General features: G+C 42.6%; 1 protein-coding gene across 2 annotated transcripts in view; it reads right to left on the bottom strand.

Annotated features, from left to right (window-relative positions):
- sash1a (SAM and SH3 domain containing 1a) overlaps positions 1 to 26,496 on the bottom strand; it is a 133,371-nt gene extending 106,875 nt beyond the window's left edge. For both annotated transcript variants that reach the window (XM_060831744.1, XM_060831745.1), the window contains exons 1-2: positions 26,347 to 26,496; positions 25,484 to 25,983 (exon numbers count right to left, since the gene is read on the bottom strand). In XM_060831744.1, coding sequence (XP_060687727.1) covers positions 25,484 to 25,948 — 465 coding nt within the window. In that variant the 5' untranslated portion in view covers positions 25,949 to 25,983; positions 26,347 to 26,496. The remainder of the gene's footprint in view (positions 1 to 25,483; positions 25,984 to 26,346) is intronic.
- Positions 26,497 to 26,764: the final 268 nt, after the last annotated feature.

Genomic DNA, 26,764 nt, shown 5'->3' with positions numbered 1-26,764 from the left:
AATTTTATTAAATCATCCTCATTCCCTACTCTTCCTCTAAAAATGATAATTTTTATATCAAACTTAAAAACACCACAACATGCACATTCTAATCCAATTTTATGAATTCAGAAAAGTCGTAATGCACACAAAAATAACCTACAAATTTATGCATTCTTAGGTGCCCAATTTTTACATGCATTTTCCTCTTTCAACTTTCCAGCAAGGTGCTTCTCTAGCAGATGAGCATGGCAACGAATATGCAGATGGCCTTAGAGAGAGACCTGGCATCAGATTGCACTATCTTGATCTAAACTGCATCAGACCAGGTTGTCTGGCTGGCAGGTAGTAGCTGGGCTGAGAAGGAAACTAGATTCATGCTCCCTGTAGCCAATGCCACTCATGTGAAAACACAACAGAGGGAATCAATAATACTCTGGAAAGCCCTTTGACAATAGCACAGTTGGTCTTGCAAAGCATCAGAGCTGCATTTTCATCAGATCCCTGAAACCTTTGGTGGAAGCTGTTTGGTGCTGCCATGAAAGCAGTGATATTGGTTATCACTTGCTGCATCATAGTGGATTATTCAGGTGCATTGGTTAGTCAGTGTTTCATGGTGGAAAAGATAGCCTTCAAATGTTTGGACAAAGCCCTGTACTAAATTAGTTCAAGACTCCAGCATGCTTTTCATTCAGGCTTTCCAGTGCACCAAGCCCCTGGTTTGTACATTCACCTTATGCACAAAAACAAAAAAATACTACAGGTGATGGAAAACTGGAATAAAAACAGAAAACAGTGGAAACACTCAGGCCAGGATCATTTGTGGAGAGAAAAGCAAAGCAAAGCTAATGCCTCAAACATGACCTTTCATCAAGTTTTGGAGAACTGATACTTTGTTTTTAATTCATTCAGAGGATGTTAATATCACTGACTAGGTCGAGATTTGTTGACATTCCCAATTGCACTGAAGAAGATGCTAGTGAGCCGCCTAAATGAACTGTTGCGCTCCTTGGGATGTAGGGGCATGGGAAGTGCTGTTAGAGAAAGAGTTCCAGGATTTTGATCCAGTGACTGTGAAGGAGCGGTGATCATTCCAAGTCAGAATGGTTGCAACTTGAAGGTGAACTTGTGGGAGGTGATTTTCCTATGTATGTACTGCCCTTGCCCTTCTAAGTAGTACAGGTTGTGAATTTGGAAGATGCTGCGGAAGGTGCCTTGTTGAGTTACTGCAGTCAGCTTACAGATGGTGCACACAACCGCCATCGTACATTGGTAGAGAAGGGAGCGAATGGTAATGGTCATGCCTATCAAAAGGACTCCTTTGCTTTGATGAAGTCAAGCTTTCTGAATGTTGTTAGAACTGCACTCATTCCAGGAAAATACACACTTTTACTTTGTAGGTGGGTGGACAGGTATTGGAGAGACAGGAGGCAAGTTACTCATCCTGGCCTCTGAACTGCTCTTGCCATTACAGTTTTTACATGGCTGGCCCACTTCAGCACCTTGTCAAAGGTAACCCCATGAATATTGATAGTGGATGATTCAGTAATGACAATGAATTGAAGGGGTAATGGTTAGATTTTCTGTGTGGAGATAATCATAATCTGGTGGTGTGAATGTTACTTGCCATTTATCAGTCCAAACCTAGACATCTTGCTGCTTGTAGACAAAAACAGCCTCATTATCTGAAGAGTCATGACTGGTGCTGAACATTGTACAATCATGAGTGAACATCCACGTTTCTGACATTATGATGAGGAGGGAAGGCCATTGATGAAGCAGCTGAAGGTGGCTGGTCTTAGGAAGTCCTGTGGTGACGTCCTTTGGCTAAGATGATTGATCTTCAACAATACTTTGTGCTAGATACGGCACCAAAATTTTTCTCCTGATTCACATTGTTTCCAGTTTTACCAGCTGCTCCAGAGTTTGTAGCACAGTGGTATACTGTTGTAAGGTTTCCCTAGGAATCCTAAACATTGAACCCTAACCCATGAAGTTGTAAAAGTGTGGCACTGAAAAAGCACAGCAGGTCAGGCAGCATCCAAGAAGCAGAAGAGTCAATGCTTCCAACATAGGCCGTACATTAGGAATGGTATGTGCACAAAAGTACGTTGGTGAAAACAAAGTCAAGAAGATGTTTTTCCTCTCGGTTCCTTCATTGCTTGCTGAGGCCCAGTCTGATAGACATTTATTTTAGAATTCAGTTGACCTGGTCAATACAAGTGTTTGTGAGCCACATATGGCGACGGATATTGTAGTTCCTGATGAAGGGCTTATACTCAAACATCGACTGTCTTGCTCTTTGGATATTGCCTGACCTGCTGTGCTTTTCCAACACCACACTTTTTGATCTCCAGATTTCTCTCTGTACCATGAAGTCTCATGTCAGCAAAGCAAAGATGGGCAAGGAAACCTCTTGCTGATTACCACCTACTCTTCTCCCTCAGAGGTCCTTTTTGTGTTGAACATAGAACATAGAACATAGAAGGATACAGCGCAGTACAGGCCCTTCGGCCCTCGATGTTGCGCCGACCGAATCCTACCTAACCTATACTAGCCCAATAACTTTAAAATGCCTATCCAATGCCCGCTTAAATGACCATAAAGAAGGAGAGTTCACCACTGATACGGGCAGGGCATTCCATGAACTCACAACCCGCTGTGTGAAGAATCTACCCCTAACATCTGTCCTATACCTACCACCCCTTAATTTAAAGCTATGTCCCCTAGTAACACCTGACTCCATTAGCGGTAAAAGGTTCTTAGTATCTACCCTATCTAAACCCCTAATCATCTTATACACTTCTATCAGATCTCCCCTAAACCTTCTCTTCTCCAATGAGAACAGCCCCAAGTGCCTCAGCCTTTCCTCATAAGATTTTCCTACCATTCCAGGCAACATCCTGGTAAACCTCCTCTGCACTCGTTCTAAAGCTTCCACATCCTTCCTATAGTATGGCGACCAAAACTGCACACAATACTCCAGATGAGGCCTCACCAGAGTCTTATACAACTGCAACATGACCTCAGGACTCCGGAACTCAATTCCTCTGCCAATAAAGCCCAGTACACCATATGCCTTCCTCACAGCACTATTTACCTGGGTGGCAACTTTCAGAGATCTGTGTACATAGACACCAAGATCCCTCTGCTCATCCACACTACCAAGTAGCCTACCATTAGCCCAGTAATCCATCATCTTGTTATTCCTACCAAAGTGAACGACTTCGCACTTAGCTACATTGAATTCCATTTGCCACATTTCCGCCCAGCTCTGCAACTTATCTATATCCCGCTGTAACCTACCACTTCCTTCCTCACTATCCACAACTCCACCGACTTTTGTGTCATCCGCAAACTTGCTTACCCAGCTTTCAAGTCCTTCCTCTAGATCATTTATAAAGATAACAAAAAGCAATGGTCCCAAAACAGATCCTTGTGGTACACCGCTAGTAACTGCGCTCCAAGATGAACATAATCCATCAACTACTACCCTCTGTCTCCTTCCAGCCAGCCAATTCCTAATCCAAACCTCTAATGTATCCTCAATGCCATACCTCCGAAGTTTTAGCATTAGCCTACCATGGGGAACCTTATCGAACGCCTTACTAAAATCCATATACACAACATCTACTGCTTTACCCTCATCCACTTCCTTAGTCACCTTCTCAAAGAACTCAATAAGGTTTGTGAGGCACGACCTGCCCTTCACAAAACCATGCTGGCTATCCCTGATCACGTTATTCCTACCCAGATGTTCATAAATCTTATCCCTTACCATTCTCTCTAAGACTTTGCCCACCACTGAAGTCAGACTCACTGGCCTATAGTTACTAGGGCTATCCCTACTCCCTTTCTTGAACAATGGGACCACATTCGCTATCCTCCAGTCCTCTGGTACTATTCCTGTTGACAATGACGACATAAAAATCCAGGCCAATGGCTCTGCTATCTCCTCCCTAGCTTCCCATAGGATCCTGGGGTAAATGCCATCAGGCCCAGGAGACTTATCTATATTCATCCTTTCCAATATTCCCAAAACCTCTTCCCTGCATATTTCCAGGGCATCCATTCTAATTATTTGTGATTCCATATTCACATCAGCAACAGTGTCCTGTTCCTGAGTGAATACTGATGAAAAGTACTGATTTAATGTCTCTCCAATCTCCTCCGCCTCCACACACAACTTCCCACTACTATCCTTGACTGGACCGATACCTACCCTAGTCATCCTTTTATTCTTGACATACCTATAGAAAGCCTTTGGGTTTTCCCTAATCCTACTAGCTAAAGACTTTTCATGTCCCCTTCTCGCTTCTCTTAGCTCCCTCTTTAGCTCCTTCCTGGCTACCTTATAACTCTCAATCGCCCCAACTGAACCTTCACGCCTCATCTTTACATATGCCGCCTTCTTCCCTTTCACAAGGGACTCCAATTCCTTACTAAACCACGGCTGCCTCACAAGGCCCTTTACACCATGCCTGACTGGTACATACCTATCGAGGACACGCAGTAGCTGCTCCTTGAACAATCCCCACATCTCATTAGTGTTCTTCTCTTGAAGCCTGTTTTTCCAATCCACACATCCTAAGTCATGCCTCACTGCATCATAATTTCCCTGCCCCCAGCTATAGCTCTTGCCCTGCGGTGCACGATTATCCCTCTCCATCACTAAAGTAAAAGTCACCGAGTTGTGGTCACTGTCCCCGAAGTGCTCACCTACCTCCAAGTCTAACACCTGGCCTGGTTCATTACCTAGAACCAAATCCAATATAGCCTCCCCTCTTGTTGGCCTGTCGACATATTGTGTCAGGAAACCCTCCTGCACACATTGTACAAACACCGACCCATCTAATGAACTCGAGCTATAGCTCTCCCAGTCAATATCTGGGAAGTTAAAGTCCCCCATAACAACCACCCTGCTACCTTCACTCTTTTCCTGAATCATCCTCGCAATATTATCCTCTACTTCTCTAGGACTATTAGGAGGCCTGTAGAAAACACCTAACAGGGTGACCTCACCTTTCCTATTTCTAACCTCAGCCCAAACTACCTCAGATGGCAAGTCCTCTTCCATCGTCCATTCCACTGCTGTGATACTGTCTTTGACAAGTAATGCCACGCCTCCCCCTTTTTTACCCCCATGTCTGATCCTACTAAAACATTTGAACCCTGGAACGTGCAACAGCCATTCTTGTCCCTGTTCTACCCACGTCTCTGTAATGGCCACAACATCGAAGTCCCAGGTACCAACCCACGCTGCAAGTTCACCTACCTTATTCCTTATACTTCTGGCATTGAAGTATACACACTTCAATCCACCTTTCTGGTTACAGGCATCCTCCTTAGAGATCGCTGCATTATTCCTAACCTCCCTACACTCAAGGTCCTGTACCCTAAAGCTACAGTCCTGGTTCCCATGCCCCCGCGGAGTTAGTTTAAACCCTCCCAAAGAGCACTAGCAAACCTCCCCCCAAGGATACTGGTGCCCCTCAGGTTCAGGTGTAGCCCATCCTTTTTATAGAGGTCCCACCTTCCCCAGAAAGGACCCCAGTTGACCCCAGTTGAATATAAAGGAAGATTTAAACAATCCTTAGATAAGCACATGGATGATTTTGGGATAGTGTAGGGGGATGAGCTGAGAATATTTCACAGATTGGCGCAACATCGAGGGCCGAAGGGCCTGAACTGCGCTGTATCTGTTCTATTAAGAGTAACAAGGCCAGAAAATATACACTAGAAAATATACTCTCCGTCACTGTGTGTGGTTCAGTAACACTTCTATTGACCAGGTCAGAGGAGTTCTAAACTAAGTGTCAACCAAATCGAGCCTGCAACAAGTAATGAAGGAACCAAAAGGAAAAACATCTTCCTGGGTCTGCCTTCACCAACTTCCTTTTTGCATACATACCATTGTATTAGTAAGAGTGACCTCACAAAATCTTAGTAAAGCCGAAGCTCTGCCTTGACACTGACGACAATCTCCATCACCAATACCAAAATGCCAAATGGGATATATTAACAAGAGATCAACTGTAATGACCATATATTTTATTTTATCAAAACATGAATCGGGAAAATACTTGAAGTTTGGACACTTGTGCTGGGAGTTTTATTTCACAACTCAAGGTCAAATATGGAATGGTATGGTATTAACTTACTGGTTACACAAGTTGGTGCACAGCTTTAATCTGATTCATTTTCAGTTCCTGAACAGCAAGTCTTAAAAGAAGCATTTCTCACTCCAGCAACAAAGACCTAGGTCAAACTGACTGACTTTAGAAACTAGGATCTCCTATCACTCCATTGTCAACAACAATGTGAAACTAGTATAGAAACCAAAAGAATTGAGGAATTCATCTCATTCCTCTCATGGCTTCAAGTGAGAATCCACAAAATTTGGGCGCTTTGTGATTTCCATCAGTGATATTTCTGCTGGACTGTCTCATCTGTCCTATTTGCGAATATACACATGTTTAAGTTTAAAAGGGATGTAATTCAAATTTGCAAAGGTAGCAGTTAATGATCCATTTTGATACTTAATGATCTTTCATTCTGTTTTGTCTATGAATTTCACCCAATGATATATCTGCAGAGCTATCTATCTTTTTTATCCCATTTGTAAGTGAATTCAATTTTTGTCGACCTCACAATTTTACCCCAGATTATCTTTCTAAAAGCTTTTCTGTTATGGAGGTTTAAATGATTAGCCTGTAGTTGCTGGATTTAACCTTGTGATTTGTTAATTTGCGGATCTCATGGATTTTCTTTTGCAACCTCCAGTCTTCTCACACTTCTCTTTAATCTAAACTAGGATTGGAAGATTCTGGCTAACCTCTCTGCAATGTCTGCCCTTGCTTGTCTTAGGTGCATCCCATGAGGTGTTGGCGACTCAATACCACCACCTTTTGTGGATTTTTTTAAACCAACTTCAAGCACATATAGTGCCTTAAGAACCTTTTCCATTACTGACAGCAACTTTTTCTTTGGTGAAGACAGATACAAAGTAGGCATTTTGAAACACAGCCATGACCTTTGCTCCAGATCCTATTTTTGGAGTACTGTGCACAGTTTTGGGCTCAAAATCTCGGGAAGGATGTACTGGCCTTGGAACGTGTTCAGAGGAGGTTCACGAGAATTGTCCCAGGAATTAAAAGCTTATCAGCTAAGGTGCGTTTGAGAACTCGGTCTGTCCTCAATGTAGCTTAGAAGGATGAGCGGGGGGGGGAATCTAATTGAAACATACAGAATACTGAATGACCTGGACAGAGTAGAATTTGGGAAGATATTTCCGTTGGTAGGAAAGACTAGGACCCGAGGGCACAGCCTTAGAGTAAAGGGAAGACCTTTTAGAATGGAGATAAAGAGAAACTTCTTCAGCCAGAGAAAGTTGTGAATCTATGGAATTCATTGCCACAGGAGGCTGTGGAGGCCAGGTCATTGCATATATTTAAGACTGAGACTGATAGGTTCTTGAGTATCAAGGAGAGAAAGCAGAAGAATGCAGTTGAGAAAATGATCAGCCATGACTGAATGGCAGAGCCGATTCAGTGGGGTAAATGGCCTAATTTCTGCTCATGTCTTATAGACTTATGGTCTTTCTATATTCAGCCCTCGTTCTCATTTATATGAACAATCTGACCTCTACACAATAGTAATAGCTAAAAAGCATTTATTACTGGAAACGGTTATACAGTATCTATCAGAGAGAAAGGGCTAATATTTCAGGCCAATGGCCTTTGATCAGGGCGGTTTGAAATGCAACAGATTTTGAGTAAAAGGGGGAAGAATAATAAAACAAGAAAAGTGAAGATCTACCATTTACATCTCTAAGTTTCATCTGATCCTTCACCTCTTCTGTTCTGGCTATGGTTGCTTCATCTTTCTCCCTTATGGGAATGTACCTCAATTAGACTCAAACTAACTCTTCTTCAAAGACAGCTGGTTGTTCTATTACAGATATGCCTGTCAATTCATCATCGTAATTTATCCTGGACAAGTGCATTTTGTAGCACACTATAAACTGGTGATTTCCAAATAAATTTTTTAACTTCAGATTATTCCTTGTCTATTTCTATAATTAATTAAAACTTTGCATTACTATATTTTAATTGTTCCCTTATACGGTCTAACTGACCCACCTTCCTCCACAGAAATAAATCCAGAAATACTTCCTTCATCATTGTCCAGAAATGTACAGAAAATCTCCTGAACACTCTTAATGAAATCTTCTTCCTCTCTCGCCTACTCACCATTAGTCTACATTAGGTGAATTGAAGAGCACCATTATCATACTCTTGTACCATTCTGTAATTTCCCTACAGATTGCTTTTCTATGTCTTTCTCAGTGGTTGATGGCTTACCCTGTTTATAATGCTAATTAGGTAGCATATACCAAAAATATTGCAGATGTTGGAAATTTGGAAGTCTGAAAATACTAAACAGGTCAGGCAGTATCAGACAGAAAAGCATACCTAACATTTTGGATATCCTTTCAGAAACTCTCTCAGGAGATATTGTAACACATCCATATCATCTCTCTCATGAAATATTGTCACCCTTTCACATTGTCTCTCACTGGCATGACTGGAAGAATTCCATGCTGTGTTTCTTAGGAGATTTACTAAGTGTTTTACAACATCTCTCCCAAAGGATTCTGTAACATTTCCATGTTATCTGTCCTGTCAATTATTTCAATATTTCCACATTAATGCACAGAAAGTGTTGCCATGTCTTTACTTGTTCTGTTGGAAGAGATATGCCATTTTCACAACATCGGACTCAAATGGTCCAAGTCCTTTTATCAGTGCTGGTGAAGTGTGGAGAGAATAGCACTTGTACTAATGTCGTGGGAGTGGTGGGTGCAGGTTGCTGATGTAGAAAAGCAGGAGACACACCATTGTTCTGCCATTCTCACATTCCGCTCACTTAATCTGAACTATCAACATCTTTTCTCTGTCAGCACCCTAGATCGCCCCTCCAAACTGCAGCATAAATTCTGCCCCTTCACACTTCACTTCAGCTCTGAAAAAGTGTCATCTGGACTTGAAAGGTTAGCTTGCTCTCTCTCCATGGATGCTGTTTGACCGGTGATCTCCAGCATTTGTTGTTTTCAGTACAGAATCCTGCACGTGCAGCAAATTATCACTCAAATGGTTTTTGATTTCTACATTTATATCACTCCTGAAGGTTGGCAATATTATCATTTTCACATGTCCCTCTCAGATGATAATGTAACACGCCTAGTCATGCCTCACAGAAGATTCTGTAACATATCAACATGACCCCTCTCTCGGGACTCTCTCTCACATAATATTTATAAGGTACTGTGACATTTGGACATGAGCTCATAAAAAATATTGTAACTTTCCACATTAGGTTCCAAGGTAGACTGTTTCATTTCCACTTGATCACACGAAGCAGATACTGGCATATTTATACATGGATATTTCCAAGAAATAATTTCCCATTTCCACTTTACCTATTTCAGGGCTACCTTCAAAAAAGTTCACATTATCCCCAAGAGGCGACAAAGCAGTATTTGCCCATCACCTCTCTTGGGAAATATTGTCACATTTCCACATTATTCATCATGGTTTATTGATACTGTTGCATATCATCAGCAAGTATTAGAATATTTTCAGTTATCAGTCAGCACATAAGCACATTCACTCTCATAAGTGATGGTAACATTTCTACATTATCTTTCTCAGGAGTAGATATAACATTTCCATTTTACCTTTAGGTCATATTGTAATATTCCCAAATTACATTCCAAAATAGATTGCTTCAATTCCATTTAATCACTCAAAGGATGTACTGTCACATTTACACATGAACCTTACTCGCAGATAATGTCATATTTCCACTTTATCTGTCTCATGCTATGTTACACGAATTTCACATAAGAAACACTCCTCTTTGAAGAGATACTGTAATAATTCCAAATTATCTGCCTTGAGATACTGTATCATGAGATTTTTAAACCTCACATTATGTTATAAGATACTGTAATATTTGCACAGTAAATTTCTCAGCTGTGATGATCTCAGCTGACGTTATTGCTGAACACGTCAGATCCCAGACTTTTTCCTGATCTGGTGGATCATATTCTGAAGTTCCGAAGAAGTGTCACTTGACACAAAACATTAACTCTGCTTTCTCTGCACAGATACTGCCAGATCTGCTGAGATTTTCCAGCAATCTTCATTTCTAATTTCCAGCATCCACAGTTCTCTGGTTTTTTTGGTAGATCATGCTTTTTGTTTTGGTTTTAATGAGGTGGTCAACTCACTGAAGTGTAAAATGCAACGCTGCAGATTTTGTTAAAACAACAATACAGACATTTATTCAGCAAAAGATATGAAGATAATATAGAATAAACCAATCTTTTTATTTACAAATTCAAAGTCATAGAGTAGTACAGTTAGTTCTCCTATAATGCTTGTTTATTAAACTCGATTTGTCTGTAACACGATTCATGAATTGCCAACTTATTTTAATAACGTGGATTCCTGCTTGCTGTTATGCAATTCTCAACCCTGGCACTAGGTGTCGCGGTGTGCAGAGGACTGGACTCCACGTCAGCATCATCAGCTTTCTTGTGAAGAGCTTTATGAAAGGTATTGTGCAATGTTTGTGTAAGTGGACTTGGAAAAGCATCGTGAAACTGTCTCTACAACCTTGGAATGAGAAAGTGGGAGCAATCTGTTAATTCAAAAACTTGAAGAGTTGAGACAAGAGTGAAATTTCACTGAAATTGACCAACAGTAAAAGAACAGTGTTGAGGAACAGTTTGAAACTTGGCTTTGTTTGAATTGAGTTTTTTTTTCTCAGTTTAAAAAATATGCTTAGATTTTAAAGAATATCTGCAGAATCATGTGAATCTGCTTCAGTGATTAATCACTATGATAACCAACTGTAAAAAAGTACTAGTACAGGGGCTTGGATATGGTCAGTCAGCTGCTCAGGGTGGTCAGAGTTAGGATACCCCGCACATAGTGTGAGAGGGAGAGGAAGGTGGGTGGCACACTGTTACTTTTGGTAAATGCATGGAGATGTCCTAAGGGGGTAAGGAGGCTGTGAAGATATTCAGAGTGTGTGCTGGAAAAGCACAGCAGGTCAGGCAGCATCCGAGGAGCAGGAGAATCGATGTTTTGGGCTAAAGAGACTCATTTCTGGTGAAGGGCTTTTGTCCAAAACGCTGATTCTCCTGCTCTTCGGATACTGCCTGAGCAGCTGTGCTTTCCCAGCACCACACTCTCGACTCTGATCTCCAGCACCTGCAGTCGTCACTTTCGCCCAGAAGAGATTCAGCCTTAGTCAGGGTCAGATGTTAGTGAGGATGAGTGTGAATGGGGAAGATGTTGCAGGAAATGGTGAGTACAGTAGCAGAGTTAGAGTGAGTGTGAGGTATCAATGAGAAGATGGTGGCACTTTCACAGACAGAGTGCAGACGGTAATTGATCTTCTTCCTACATTCTGTGCCTTCCTTCATTGCCTTCTGTACATTAAGACTACATTCACCTGGATGGTAACCTGTTCCAGGTTGGCATGGTTCCAGTAGAATGGTGTCCTCTGCTGGCCTGGGAGAAAAAGATGTCCTGACTCTGCATCACCTCATCCCCATCAGCAGTACCTTCAATCTCTGCCCACAAAGAGAGGCACCAATTTTCCATTGTCTGCAATATTCAGGGTCAGTGTAAGGAACCACACAGGGCAGCACTGGACTGACAGCTCTTGTATGGGTGCACAATATCTTTGTAAAGATGGTGCTGCACCATGAATGTGAGGCAATTCTGGGATATCCAGGAAGTGGTGAGTTGTTTTGGAAACAGCACATGATATGATAGTGCAAGAGTGTGAGAGAGGGGCACTAAAGGGTGGAGTCAGGCAGGTTGTGTGAAGTAAGGTGATGGACATTTCCCAAGCATCATAATGTGAATCACTCAGAAAAACTTGATAAAACTGACACACAGCGAAAGAAATTAAGAGTCCACCCTTGATCTATCAAGGTGGGATTTATTCTGGAATCTGACTTGTACAGTGTTACGACTGGATGGGATCAGAAAACTGGCTAGAATGTTAGTGCAGCCAGCAGGTATAGATGCCAATTGAGAGTAATCAGTTGAAGATTCTGATGAATTGCACAATATGGACCAGGCCAGACCCCCTCAAAATATTTTAAGGTAGCCCAGTCCCTAACTTTTTCTTATTTTAAAAGGTAGATGTGAAGTGGATATTCCAGTGTGATGCAGCTGGTCAAACCACTCGGCTGTAAGCAAAGCAGAATTTATTAAAACACTACAATTGAAATATGAACAAAAGAAAACAGAATTTAGAATAATGTAACTACTGGAAAACTTAACTGACCCGCCACAACAACTTAACTAAGGAGCTGTTCCAATTTCCCTCCTATCCCAAAAACATTTGTATTAGGCTAACTACTATTTTTGTTTAAATTTTCACTGATAGGGTTGGGGCAAACCACCAAAACTGTTTTTCCCAGAGGCCACATTATTTCTATTGCATGATGACACAAGGGAATGCAACTACAGTGATATGGGAGTACAACCTGTACAGCATGGAAAAGACTCTTTTTCAGTCGAAATAGTCCATGCCAAACATGGTCCCGAACCAATTTCATCCCACCTGCCTGTATTTGGCTCATATCCTTTCAAACCTTCCCTGTTCATGTACTTATCCAAACGTTTCTTTTCTGTCATTATTGTACTTGTATCACCACTTCCTCTGGCATTTCATTCCAAACATGAACAAAAACATTGTCCCTCATGTCCTTATTAAATCTTGCTCCACTCACCTTAAAAATATGCTCCTTAGTGTTAAACTGCCCCACTCTGAGGAAAGGACCCTTGCTATTCACCTCATCTATGTCCCTCATGATTTTATACACCTCTACAAAACGCCATCCTTAAACCTTCTACTCTCTAGTGAAAAATGTCCCAGCCAATCCTCATATCTCAAACCTTCCATTCCGGACAACATCCTGGTAAATCTTTTCTGAACTCTCTCCAATTTAATAGTAGAAATCACTGGAAAAGCTCAGCAGGTCTGGCAGCATCTGTGGAGAGAAATCAGAGTTAGTGTTTCAGGTCAAGTGACCTTTCCTAAGAATGGTTCTAAGGAAGGGTCACTCGACCCGAACCATTAGCTCTGATTTCTCTCCACAGATGCTGCCAGGCCTACTGACCTTTTCTAGCAATTTCTGTTTCTGATTTACAGCATCCACAATTTCCTCAATTCCAATTTAATGATTTCCTTCCTATAACAGAGCAATCAGAAGTGAACAGAGTATTCCAAAAGAAGCCTCACCAACGTCCTGTACAACTTCAACATGACTTCCCAACATCTATAGTTAAAGGTATGAGCAATGAAAGCAAGCATGCTAAATGCCTTCTTAACCTGTCTACACGTGGTGTAAATTTCAAAGAATTATATACCTGAACCCCTAGGCCTCTCTGTTCTACAACACTACCCATGGCCCTATTAATTGCAAAAATCTTACCCTGAGTTGATAAGGTTCCCAACGGTAGGTTATTGTACAAAATACGGACGCATGGGATTGAGGATGATTTGGCGGTTTGGATCAGAAATTGGCTAGCTGAAAGAAGACAGAGGGCGGTGGTTGCTGGGAAATGTTCATCCTGGAGTTCAGTTACTAGTGGTGTACCACAAGGGTCTGTTTTGGGGCTACTGCTGTTTGTCATTTTTATAAATAACCTAGATGAGGGCATAGAAGGATGGGTTAGTAAATTTGCAGATAACACTTAGGTTGGTGGAGTTGTGGATAGTGCAGAGGATGTTGCAGGTTACAGAGGGACATAAATAAGCTGCAGGGTTGGGCTGAGGGGTGACAAATGGAGTTTAAATGGGGATAAGTGTGAGGTGATTCACTTTGGAAGGAGCAACAGGAATAAGGAGTACTGGGCTAATAGTAAGATTCTTGGTAGTTAGCTGAGCAGAGTAATGGTGGTGTCCATGTACATGGATCTTTGAAAATTACCACCCAGGTCGATAGGGTTGTTAAGAAGGCATATGGTGTGTTAGCTTTTATTGGTAGAGGGATGGAGTTTTGGAGGCATGGGGTCATGCTACAGCTGTACAAAACTCTGGTGCGACCCCACTTGGAGTATTGTGTACAGTTCTGGTCACCGCATTATAGCAAGCCTATGGAAGTGTTGGAGAGGATTCAGAGGAGATTTACTAGGATGTTGCCTGCTATGGTAGGAAGGTCTTATGAGGCAAGGCTGAGGGACTTGAGGCTGTTTTCATTAGAGAGAAGAAGGTTGAGAGGTAACTTAATTGAGACATACAAAATAATCAGAGTTAGGTAGGGTGGGCAGTGAGAGCCTTTTTCCTCGGATGGTGATGGCTAGCTCAAGGGGACATGGCTTTAAATTGAGAGGTGATAGATGTAGGACAGATGTCAGAGGTCATTTCTTTACTCAGAGTAGTAGGGACATGGAATGCATTGCCTGCAACAGTAGTAGACTTGCCAACTTTAAGGGCATTTAAATGGTAATTGAATAGACATATGGATGAAAATGGAATAGTGTAGGTTAGATGGGCTTCAGATTGGTTCCACATCGAAGGCCACAGGGCCTGTACTGTGCTGTAATATTCTATGTTTTGCTTTACCAAAGTCTCCAACAGTAACCCTTGTGCAGTACTCTCAACAGATGACTACGTACCCATGACTTTAACTCGAGACAGCAGACTTGCTTCCTGCAGCTTTCATACACCTGATCCTAAATGTACTCAGATTCAAGTAACCTCCTCAGGGTTTATACCAATACTTGCAGTCAGGAAATCTCACTAACTCCTTAACTCCATGGCAATCAGTGTTACTATATTCTTCCCTCCTCAGGAGCACTGCACTGAAACAAAAACCATCTTCCTTTGACATATGGGTGTTTTGCTTCAGCTTAAAAGAATCTCTCAGTCCACAAATTTCTAATAGAAACCTTGAAACACAATGGTTCACCTTGCTAGGTAGTAAAATCTAAAATTGAACACAAACTCACTAGGTTGCTGAAATAGCCCTCAGAAAAAGTCTTAAATGAAATCACCATGGCTACAATTATTAATTTCAGATATACCAAAATCCCATCATTTTACTAACTCAAAATTGAAAACCCACACTTAAAAATGTATCCAAATAAGACAAATTAAATGACATAAGTGCTACTGAGATAGCTCCAAATTCTCCTTCTAGGGAGATATTGAGATATTTCTACATTTTTATTATTCCTGATGAAGGGCTTATGCTCGAAACGTCGAATTCTCTATTCCTGAGATGCTGCCTGGCCTGCTGTGCTTTGACCAGCAACACATTGCAGCTGTGATCTCCAGCATCTGCAGACCTCATTTTTTACTCGAATATTTCTACATTTATCTGTCTCAGGCGATACTGTATGATTTACATCATCACTAAAGAAATATTGTATCATTTCCACATTATTTATACTGTACCTTTACACCATTATAGCTATTAAGAGGCAATGACCCATTTTCACATTATTTCTCCGAGATATCTTAGCATTCTCTCCTGTCAGAAAGAGAAAGTGGCAATGCTGCATTTTTACATTAATGTCCAGGTTACATGGTTATATTTGCAGACTATTTCGAGGAAGACTGTATGATTTCCACCTGATTTCCTGTATGAAGTATTTCCATGTTTACACTTGTGCCTGTACAGGAGATAAATATATAACCATTTATCTGTCTCAAGGCAGACTGTGACAATTCTACATTACGTCTCTCAGATGATGGAATGACAATTCCCATGTTCTTTGCCATAGGAGCTTCTGCAACATTTGCACATTCTCTCTCTCAGGAGACACTGCCACATTTTCTTGCCTTTGTGTACATTCTGCATATGTCTATTAGGGGATACAGCAACATTCCCATCATCTCTAATTAAACAGCATTTAATTCCATATCATCAAGAGTACCTGCTCTGTAATATTGCTCTCTTTCTCCCTTGGGAGGTTCTATCATACTTCCAGATAAATTCCTACCAAAAGAGTCCGTAACATTTACATATCATGTTTTTAAAGAGGTATTCGAACAACTCGATTATCTCTCGCGAGATACAGTCACATCTTCACATTCTCTCTCTCCCAGTCCGTGGAGGTATTATATCATGTACAGATCTGTCTCAGTAGGTACTGGATCAATTTCACATTACCTCCCTCAAGAGACTGTCAAAAAAAAAGCACGGTGGTTCAGTGGCTAGCATTGTTGCCTCACAGTGCCAGGGACCCAGGTTCGATTCTAGCCTCGGGTGACTGCCAGTGTGGAGTTTGTGGACATTCTCCACATGTTTTCTCTGGGTGCTCCACTTTCCTTCCACACTCCAAACATGAGCTGGTTAGGTGAATTGGCCATGCTAAATTGCCCAATGGTTATACGTAAATATAGGATAGTCAGTCAGGGGAATGGGTCTTGGTGGGTGGCCCCCTGGAGGGTTGGTGGGGGCTTAGTGGGCAGAACGGCCTGTTTCCACACGATATGGATTCTATAAAAACTGACAGGGATTGAGGCTTGGCTATCTGACAGAAGGAAGAGAGTTAGGATGAAAGGTTCTTTTTCAGAATGGCAGCCGGTGATAAGTGGTGCCCTGCAGGGTTCAGTGTTGGGGCCACAGCTGTTCACTTTATATCTTAATGTCTGGATGAAGGGAATGGGGACATTCTGGCGAAGTTCGTTGATGATACAAAGTTAGGTGGACAGGCAGAAAGTACTGAGGAGGTGAGGAGGCTGCAGATAGATTTAGACAGTTTAGGAGAGTGGTCCAGGAAATGGCTGATGAAATTCAACGTGAGTAAATGCAAGATCTTGCACTTTGGAAAAAGAGAATGCAAGCATTCTAAACGGTGAGAAAATTCATAAAGCCAAAGTACAAAGGCATCTGGGAGTGTTAGTCCAGGATTCTTTAAAGGTAAACATGCAGATTGAGTCCATGATGAAGAAAGCGAATGTATGTTGTCATTTATCTCAAGAGGGTTGGAATATAAAAGCAGCGACGTGTTTCTGAGACTTTATAAGGCTCCAGTTAGGCCCCATTTAGAATATTATGTCCAATTTTGGGCCCCACACCACAGGGAGGACATAGTGGCACTGGAGTGTGTCCAGCGGAGATTCACACGGATGATCCTTGGAATGGTAGGTTTAACATATGATGAACAGCTGAGGATCCTGGGATTGTATTCATTAGAGTTTAGAAGGTTGAGGGGAGATCTAATAGAAACTTAAAAGATAATGCATGGCTTAGAAAGGGTGGACACTGGGAAGTTGTTTCCGTTAGGCGGGAAGATTAGGACCCGTGGGCACAGCATTAGAATTAGTGGGGGTCAATTTAGAATGGAAATGAGCAGACAATTCTTCAGCCAGAGAATGGTGGGCCTGTGGAATTCATTGCCGCAGAGTGCAGTGGAGGCCAGGACATTAAGTGTCTTCAAGGCAGAGATTGAAAATTCTTAATCTCGCACGGGATTAAAGGGCAATGGGGAGAGTGTGGGTAAGTGGAGTTGAAATGCCCATCAGCCATGATGAAATGGCAGACTGGACTCAATGGGCCGAATGGCCTTACTTCCACCCCTATGTCTTATTGGTTTTAAGATTCCAACTGTCTCACTCGAAAAATGCTGCATTATTTCCAAATTCTCACTTAGGAGTTTTGTCACATTCCCTCTCTCAGGAGACAATATAACCTTTTCACATTAAACCTCAGGTTATATTATATTGCTGCAGATTATACATCAAGACAGATGATCATTTCCACTTGATTTGTTGCAAGGAAGCACCATTATATTCACTCTTGAACTTTTACAGGAGATAATATCATATCTTATCAGTCTCAGAGCATTCTATAACAACTCCACATTTTCTATCTCAAGTGCAACATTTGCACATTGGACTGTAACCTTTTGACTTTATCTGTGTCACATAATAGTGGAATATTTGCACGTTATGTTTCTCATGTGCCTCTTTTCAACAAAACCTCTCTCAGGAGACACTATGATTTCCACATAATCCGTATGTCAAATTTTGAAATATTTCCATATTATTGCCCGTGAGATTTCCCTCTCTCTCAACATATTTTATCATTTCCAAATAATTTGTCAGGAGAGATTTACATTTTCCCTTTATCAGAAAATATTTCACATTTCCACATCATCTTTCTCAAATGGTTTGCTACTTTCAAATTATCTGTATGAGGAGATACTCGAACAATTCCATCACCTCAGAGAAAATATTGTATTATTACCACATCAGCTTTATCTTTCCCACAATGCTTCTTGCATATTGTAACATTTCCACATTATCCCTAACACATAGTCACATTTCCACGTTATATGTCTGAGGTATACCCTAACAATTTCAATATCTCAGAGGTAATACAATATTGCTGCCACATCATCTTCATACTTTCCACATTATTTCACAAAAATGACATTGTATCATTTCTATATTATTCCGAATAGAGATTGCAACATTAAATCATCCTCCTCAGACATGTCATCACATTTCCACAATAGCGCGCACCACAAACATATTATCCCTCACAGGTCAAATCTACATCATCTCTCTGATGAGGTATGGACCACACCCCAGAGTTCTAAATAAGATAGCTGAAGAGATAGCAGAGGCTTTGGTGGTGATCTTTCAGGAAGTGCTAGAATCAGGGAGGGTCCCAGAGGACTAGAAAAATTGCAAATATGACACCACTGTTTAAAAAGAGGCTCGGCAAAAGTAGTAAAATTGCAGACCAATTAGTCTAACCTCGGTCGTGGGTAAGATCCTGGAATTCATTGTGAAGGATGAGATTTCTGAATACTTGGAAGTGTGTGCTAAAACAGGGCAAAGTCAGCACAGTTTCATCAAGGGGAGTTCATGCCTGACAAATCTGCTAGAATTCTTTGAGAAAGTAATGAGCAAGTTAGACCAAGGAGAGCCAATGAATGTTATCTACTTGGGCTTCAAGAAGGCCTTTGACAAGGTGCCACAGAGGAGGCGACTGAGTAAGGTAAGGGCCCATGGTGTTAGAGGCAAGGTACTAGCATTGACAGAACATTGGCTGTCTGGTAGAAAGCAGAGAGTGGGGAAAAAGGGTCCTTCTTGGGATAGCAGCTGGTGACAAGTGGTGTTCTGCAAGACTCAGTGTTGGGACTATAACTTTGCACTTTATACATAACTGATCTCGATGAGTAAACTGAGGGTGTGTGGCTAATACAATACAAAGATAGGTAGAGAGACAGCTGGCATCGAGGAGTTTACAGGTGTGGGCAAAGAAATGGCAGATGGGGTACAACATGGGAAAGTGTGAGGTCATGCAATTTGGTAGGAAGAGTACAGACATGGACTATTTTCTAAATGGGGAGAAAATTCAGAAGTCTGAAATGCAAAGAGGCTAGGGAGTTCTAGTCAAGGTAAACTTGTAGGTTGAGTCAGTAGTTAGGAAGCTGAAAATGTGTTGCTGGAAAAGCACAGCAGGTCAGGCAGCATCCAAGGAGTAGGAGAATCGACATTTCGGGCGTGAGCCCTTCTTCAGGAAAGAGGAAAGTGTGCCAAGCAGGCTAAGGTAAAAGGGAGGGAGGAGGGACTTGGGGGAAGGGCATTAGAAATGCGATAGGTGGAAGGAGGTTAAGGTGAGGGTGATAGGCTGGAGTGGGGGTGGGGGCGGAGAAGTCAGGAAGAAGATTGCAGGTTAGGAGGGCGGTGTTGAGTTCAAGGGTTGGGACTGAGACAAGGTGGTGGGAGGGGAAATGAGGAAACTGGAGAAATCTAGGTTCATCCCTTGTGGTTGGAGGGTTCCTAGGCGGAAGATGAGGTGCTCTTCCTCCAGCCGTCGTGTTGCTATGGTCTGGCGATGGAGGAGTCCAAGGACCTGCATGTCCTTGGTGGAGTGGGAGGGGGAGTTGAAGTGTTGAGCCACGGGGTGGTTGGGTTGGTTGGTCCGGGTGTCCCAGAGGTGTTCTTTGAAACGTTCCGCAAGTAGGCGGCCTGTCTCCCCAATATAGAGGAGGCCACATCGGATGCAGCAGATGCAGTAAATGATGTGTGTGGAGGTGCAGGTGAATTTGTGGCGGATATGGAAGGATGTCTTGGGACCTTGGAGGGAAGTAAGGGGGGAGGTGTGGGTGCAAGTTTTGCATTTCTTGCGGTTGCAGGGGAAGGTGCCTGGAGTGAAGGTTGGGTTGGTTGGGGTGTGGACCTGATGGGGGAGTCACGGAGGGCATGGTCTTTTTGGAACATTGATAGGGGAGGGGAGGGAACGCAGTCCTGTCCCCCTTAGTCCAAGAACTCCCCAACTATGTTCAGGACACCACCCACGCCCTCCACCTCCCTCCATGATTTTCGTTTCCCCAAAGTCTTATCTTCACCATGGACATCCAGTCCCTGTACACCTCCATCCCCCATCACGAAGGACTCAAAGCCCTCCGCTTCTTCCTCTCCCGCCATACCAACCAGTACCCTTCCATTGACACCCTCCTTCGACTGACTGAACTGGTCCTCACTCTGAACAACTTCTCTTTCCAATCCTCTCACTTCCTCCAAACCAAAGGAGTTGCCATGGGCACCCGCATGGGCCCCAGCTATGCCTGCCTCTTCGTAGGATATGTGGAACAGTCCATCTTCCGCAACTACACTGGCACCACCCCCTATCTTTTCCTCCGCTACATCGATGACTGTATCGGCGCTGCCTCGTGCTCCCACGAGGTGGTTGAACAGTTCATCCACTTTATCAACACCTTCCACCCCAACCTCAAATTTACCTGGACTGTCTCAGACTCCTCCCTCCCCTTCCTAGACCTTTCCATTTCTATCCTGGGCGACCAAATCAACATGGACATTTACCATAAACCGACCGACGCCCACAGCTACCCAGACTACACCTCCTCCCACTCTGCCCCCTGTAAAAATGCCATCCCATATTCCCAATTCCTTCGTCTCTACCGCATCTGCTCCCAGGAGGACCAGTTCCAATACCATACAACCCAGATGGCCTCCTTCTTCAAAGGCCGCAATTTCCCCCCAGACGTGATCGACGATGCTCTCCACCGCATCTCCTCCACTTCCCGCTCCTCCATCCTTGAGCCCCGCCCCTCCAATCACCACCAGGACAGAACCCCACTGGTTCTCACCTACCACCCCACCAACCTCCACATACATCGTATCATCTGTCGTCATTTCCGCCATGTCCAAACGGACCCCACCACCAGGGATATACTTCCCTCCCCTCCCCTCCCCTATATTTCCCCTCCCACCACCTTGTCTCAGTCCCAACCCTCGAACTCAGTACCACCTTCTTAACCTGCTATCTTGCCCCTGAACTCTCCGCCCCCACCTCCACCCCCACACCGGCCTATCACCCTCACCTTAACCTCCTTCCACCTATCTCATTTCCAACGCCCCTCCCCCAAGTCCCTCCTCCCTACCTTTTATCTTAGCCTGCTTGGCACACTCTCCTCATGCCTGAAGAAGGGGTCATGCCCGAAACGTCGATTCTCCTGCTCCTTGGATGCTGCCTGACCTGCTGCGCTTTTCCAGCAACACATTTTCAGCTCTGATCTCCAGCATCTGCAGTCCCCACTTTCTCTCAGTAGTTAGGAAGGCAAATGCAATGATGGCATTTTTTTTTTAAAGACAACATGAATATAAAAACTGAAGCTCTAAAAGGCTCAGACCTGACTACATTTGGAGTATTGTGCACAGTAGGTTCACAAGAAAGGCCCCAGGAATGAAAAGCTTAACATACGAGGAATGTTGGAGGACTCGGAGTCTATGCTTGATGGAGTTTAGAAGGATGAGAAGGGATCGAATTGAAACATACAGAACACCGAATGGTTTGGACAGAGTAGATGGTGGGTAGGTGTTTCCATTGTTAGGAGAGACTAGGACACGAGGGCACAGCCTTAGAGTAAAGGGAAGACTGGAGATAAAGAGAAACATCTTCAGCCAGAGAGTGAGGAATCTATGGAACTCATTGCCACAGAAAGCTGTGGAGGTCAGGTCCTTGGGTATATTTAAGACTGATAGATAGGTTCTTGAGTATCAAGGGGATAGATAAAGGATTACGGAGAGGAAGCAGGAGAATGGGGATGAGAAACTTATCAGTCATGATTGAATGGCAGAGTAAATTTGATGGGACGAATGTGTTACGGTCTTAAGATTTTTGTTAACTCAGAAGAAATACTGTTACTTCCACATCATCTCTCCCATGAGATGCTGCATCTTTTCCACATTATCTCTTGCTGGGGTTTTTTATCACACTTCCACTTAAACCCCAATACATACTGTCACATTTCCACATTATCTGCCTCAATGGATGCAGTAAGGTTTCCACATTAATATTCATGACCGCCATCTCAGTTTTAGCTCTTAAAAAGGAAGTTATCTATCGGGCTCACTTCCATATTAACTCTTTCAGAAGAAAATGTAATAATCTCATATCAGCTCCCAGGAGATATTATATCGCAATTCACTTTCCACTTTTTCACTTGCATAACAATGTCACATTTACACAAATATTAATTTGAGATAATTTCATATTTCTAACTTATTGGTTTCAGGATATCCTGCAACAAGTTATAATGCACTTGGAGGAAATGTATCATTTTCCATTCTCTTTCTGGTGGAGGCATTTCAGTATTTCCATGTTACCTGTTGAGAAATAAACTTTTTTTTCCACATTATTAGTGAAAATATTTTCTTATTTGATTTTGATTAGATTCCCTACAGTGTGGAAACAGGCCCTTCAGCCCAACCAGTCCACACCGACCTCCGTAGAGTAACCCACCCAGACCCGTTTCCCTCTGACTAATGCACCTAACACAATGGACAATTTAGCTTGGCCAATCCACCTGATCTGCACATCTTTGAACTGTGGGAGGAAACCAGAGCACCCGAAGGAAACCTACGCAGACACGGGGAGAACATGCAAACTCCACACAGACAGTCACCCAAACCTGGGACCCTGCTGCTGTGAGGCTGCAGTGCTAACCACTGACTGTATCATCATTTCATTAATATGGACAAAATTCCATATGCACTCATTTAGGTGATGCTGTTGGATTTCCACATTGACCCTTTCAGAAGGGCTGGTAACATTGCCTCATTAACTGTCTCAGATGATAGTGTAACATTTAATCACTACTCAATTTACGTTTTAGAAATCTATTTTCAGTTCTTTTCAACTTTAAATCTTCCCAAAATTCAATGGTGAGTGCCTTTAAAATGCCAGGCATGTTTACTCAAGTGGTTTTTGATTTATTTGTTTTAATGGTTTGAAAACAATTATGCTGGCCCCCATAAAAAAGAAATCATTAAAAGAGATTTCTTCAACACAATACACAGTGCTCCTTCAAATCCTAATCATTTTAGTGCTCTGCCAAGCTACCCAGCTTCAATATAACGAGAGGTCACTTTCAATTTTCAATTCAGTGTCAAACTGGTTGTCAGGCATACATCGTTTGCTGCTGGGAAAGGGTTTCCCGGGCAACAGGATGGCTGAGCGAAATTGCTGATTCGTGTGATTGACATAGAATTGTGATCACAGGAATACTGAGCATGTTTGGGAGAACAGCAAATTGCAAGAAATAATGCCAGTCATGAGTGAGAGTATCTATTAGTGCAGCAGTTCAATTCTTTTTAAATTGCCAAGCATTGTAACATTCGGCCATCTTTCAAGCAAGATTCAGTGCAATAAGCTTGACATTTTGTACATTCACCAAACTGACATGGGTAAAATATCTTCACAACAGAACAACAACTACACCAGTACTCGTGCAGAAATCCAAATGAGGGGAAAAATGTTGCTTTGACAACGCTCTAAGAATCAGAATGAAAAAAAACTCAGGTTCTCTGCAACCAAATGGCTGGAGGAACCAATTAATTTATCTAATTAATCTCTTTTTAAAGAACATTTAATACCAGTTGTTTCTCAGTTTTCTTATTTCACTGAGGACGACGGAAGCATCTTGATAGTCCCTTTCAGATGGCAAAGATTTTGCAATAGGTTTTTATTACGTCTTCGTCTCCAGAGAGACTGACTGGTTTTTATGAAGTGTGGATTAACAGACGGTGTGATTATGTCTTTCCCTCCAGGCATAAAGCTAGACTACTTTGGGGAATGGTCAACACCTCTAAACCCAAAGAGATATTTGGACTAGACTTAAATTGATAAGAAATGCTAGAAACTGTGCGAATTGAGTTGTATTGAAAGATACACATCCCAAATGTGACTACTGTATGGACCTCAAGTGCTGAGCACATTCTAAAATGTTGGCCTTGTAGGCTCAAATAATTCAATGCATTGTATTCTGTATAGAATGTAAATGCATGGCTAAATCTATTATATATATCCCCACAGAATCATAAAGATCATCTCATTATGTCCATGCCAGTCAAACTATTGCAAAAACAAATCCCACTACCTTGTCCTTTCCCAAGCGTTCTGTATTTTGGTCTAATTTTAAAAATTTATCTAATTTTTCCTTCACAGGAGCAACCAGTCCCTGTGGTGAAGCATTTTATGTCCTCTCACTTCTTAGTGACAAATTTTAAAATCAAGAACACTTCATTACTGACTAACTACTCTCCCAAAACTCTTCATAATTAAAAAAAACATTAAGTCTTCCCTTAACTTTCTCTAAGCCAGCAAAAACAGATCCAGTATCTCAAGTCACTCAGTAACAATTTCTCAAACCTGCATAATTTTGATGAATCCTCTCTAAATTTCTGTATGAATTACATAAAAGAATAAATCTCATACCTGACAACTATTGTGTCCCCATATGGCACTCAAGCATGCACCTGATTATTATACCTCACTTTAAAACTAAAACATGAAGAGTATTCTGTCAATCAGTGAGAAACTCAAATGCTGGGAAGATTTCTGCCTAGAATTCAAATTACCCACAGATTACCTAAGATAATATACCAAATACAAAAATCAGGCAGATTACTGTATTTTTATACAATAGTCAAATATCTGCACAAATATAACTATAGGTAACTGTCTATATTCCTTTCTATATTCCTGTGTAGGACTCAAATCTTCACACCAAACTCAGACCAGATTTGTCAATACCGATATGGAACTGAAATTCCCACATGTTCGTAACAAATTGACAGATTCCAATATCTGTGACTACTTTACATTTTACCACAAGATTAGAAATGACCTTTCACCCATTGCATTTTCTTTGACATGGGAGTTGGACATCACTGCCAGAGGCAGTGAGCTATCCCTAATTGCCCATGAGACAAATACAGTGAGCCGTGTCTTGATCCTGTAAAAGTGATTTGTCCATGTTACAAGATAAATCTCCTGCACATCTGATGCCAACTGCCATTCAAGCCACTTTCTAACTCACATCATACCAAGTACTTTAGTCCCTTTCATGTTCCTGTAAATTATATCCCAATCGAGTCAATTGGAATAAAGACAATGTTCCCCCCACTGCCCATCACTCACCTTATTTTTAACATAAGGGTGTTTGCTGCCTTGTTGTTGTTTATTTTTGATCTTCAGTATGAACTTGGAGTAAATCACCCTTTTCTTGAGGCCTGCTCGCCTGCTGGATGTCACGTCGTTCAGCATTTTCCTACTGGTTTTTTGTGGTCGTCTCCACAAGACAGCCCTCATTCTGGGTTGGTATTCCTTCAGGCTGGGGTAGATGTAAGGCTGACAAAGGGGTGCAGGTCGTGGTTCCAAAGTGAAGTAAACAACAGTGCCAGTTTCCTCTTCCTCACGGAGTCGTGCCACAGCTGCCTTGATGAGTTTCCGGTGCCCGGGAACCTCAACCCCAATGGCATCCAGGTCAGGCTCCCCAATCTGCTTGCAAACCTCCAGGTCATCATAACCATTGTCCATGAAGGATTCACCATACTGGGACAACTTTAAGCTCTTCAGCCACTCCAGCACAATGTTAGTTGCCATGGGGCACCAGGAGATCCGAAGTGGGTGAGTCAGGGCTGGAAATTAGGATTAGACAGAGATGAGTTAGGGTTAAAAGTGTGGATACTTCAAGAATTGGGATTAAAATGAATATTTGTACTAGGATTGCTGGTGGAGTTGGGATTAGGATTGAGATTAGGTTTGGGGTTGGAATAGAATTGGAACTGGAGACAGGGTTGGGATTATAATGACATGAGGATTAAAAGGTGGTGGATAAGAGATGAGAATTGGAACTAGAATCAAAGTAGAATTAAAGGTAAAATTCAGACTTCTGATTGAGGTTGTCTTGGTGAGCTCAGTCTCGGATCAGTTGTAGATTGAGATTCTCTCCAGTTGGTTTGCACAGACACACACCCTCCTTGTTCTGACCCTCCTCTCACCGTGAATGCTCAGCGGCCGCAGTCTCTTTTCCTTCAGGTGGATCCGGCGGCAGTGCCGCTGGCTCTCCCTCTCTCTGGTGTTGAGGCTCCGTGAGCGCAGTGTTGCAGAGAGTCAGTGTCCAGGGGCGAGCGAACCCCCGGCTCCGGCTTTAGCTGCGGCCGGGAGCAGGTCCCTGGATCACCGCCAGGGGGCAATGCGGAACCCGAGTGCGGACCGGGAGACAACAGCGACACCCAGCGACCCCGAGTGTAACCGGCACCCAGCACCCTCACTCACCCCAACTATCCCAACTCACCCCAACTATCCCAACTCACCCCAACACCCTCACTCACCCCAACTATCCCAACTCACCCCAACTATCCCAACTCACCCCAACACCCTCACTCACCCCAACTATCCCAACTCACCCCAGCACCC

Source organism: Hemiscyllium ocellatum, chromosome 10 (assembly GCF_020745735.1).
Source record: "Hemiscyllium ocellatum isolate sHemOce1 chromosome 10, sHemOce1.pat.X.cur, whole genome shotgun sequence".
Classification (NCBI taxonomy): domain Eukaryota; kingdom Metazoa; phylum Chordata; class Chondrichthyes; order Orectolobiformes; family Hemiscylliidae; genus Hemiscyllium; species Hemiscyllium ocellatum.
This window is presented reverse-complemented; position numbering and strand designations above follow the sequence as displayed.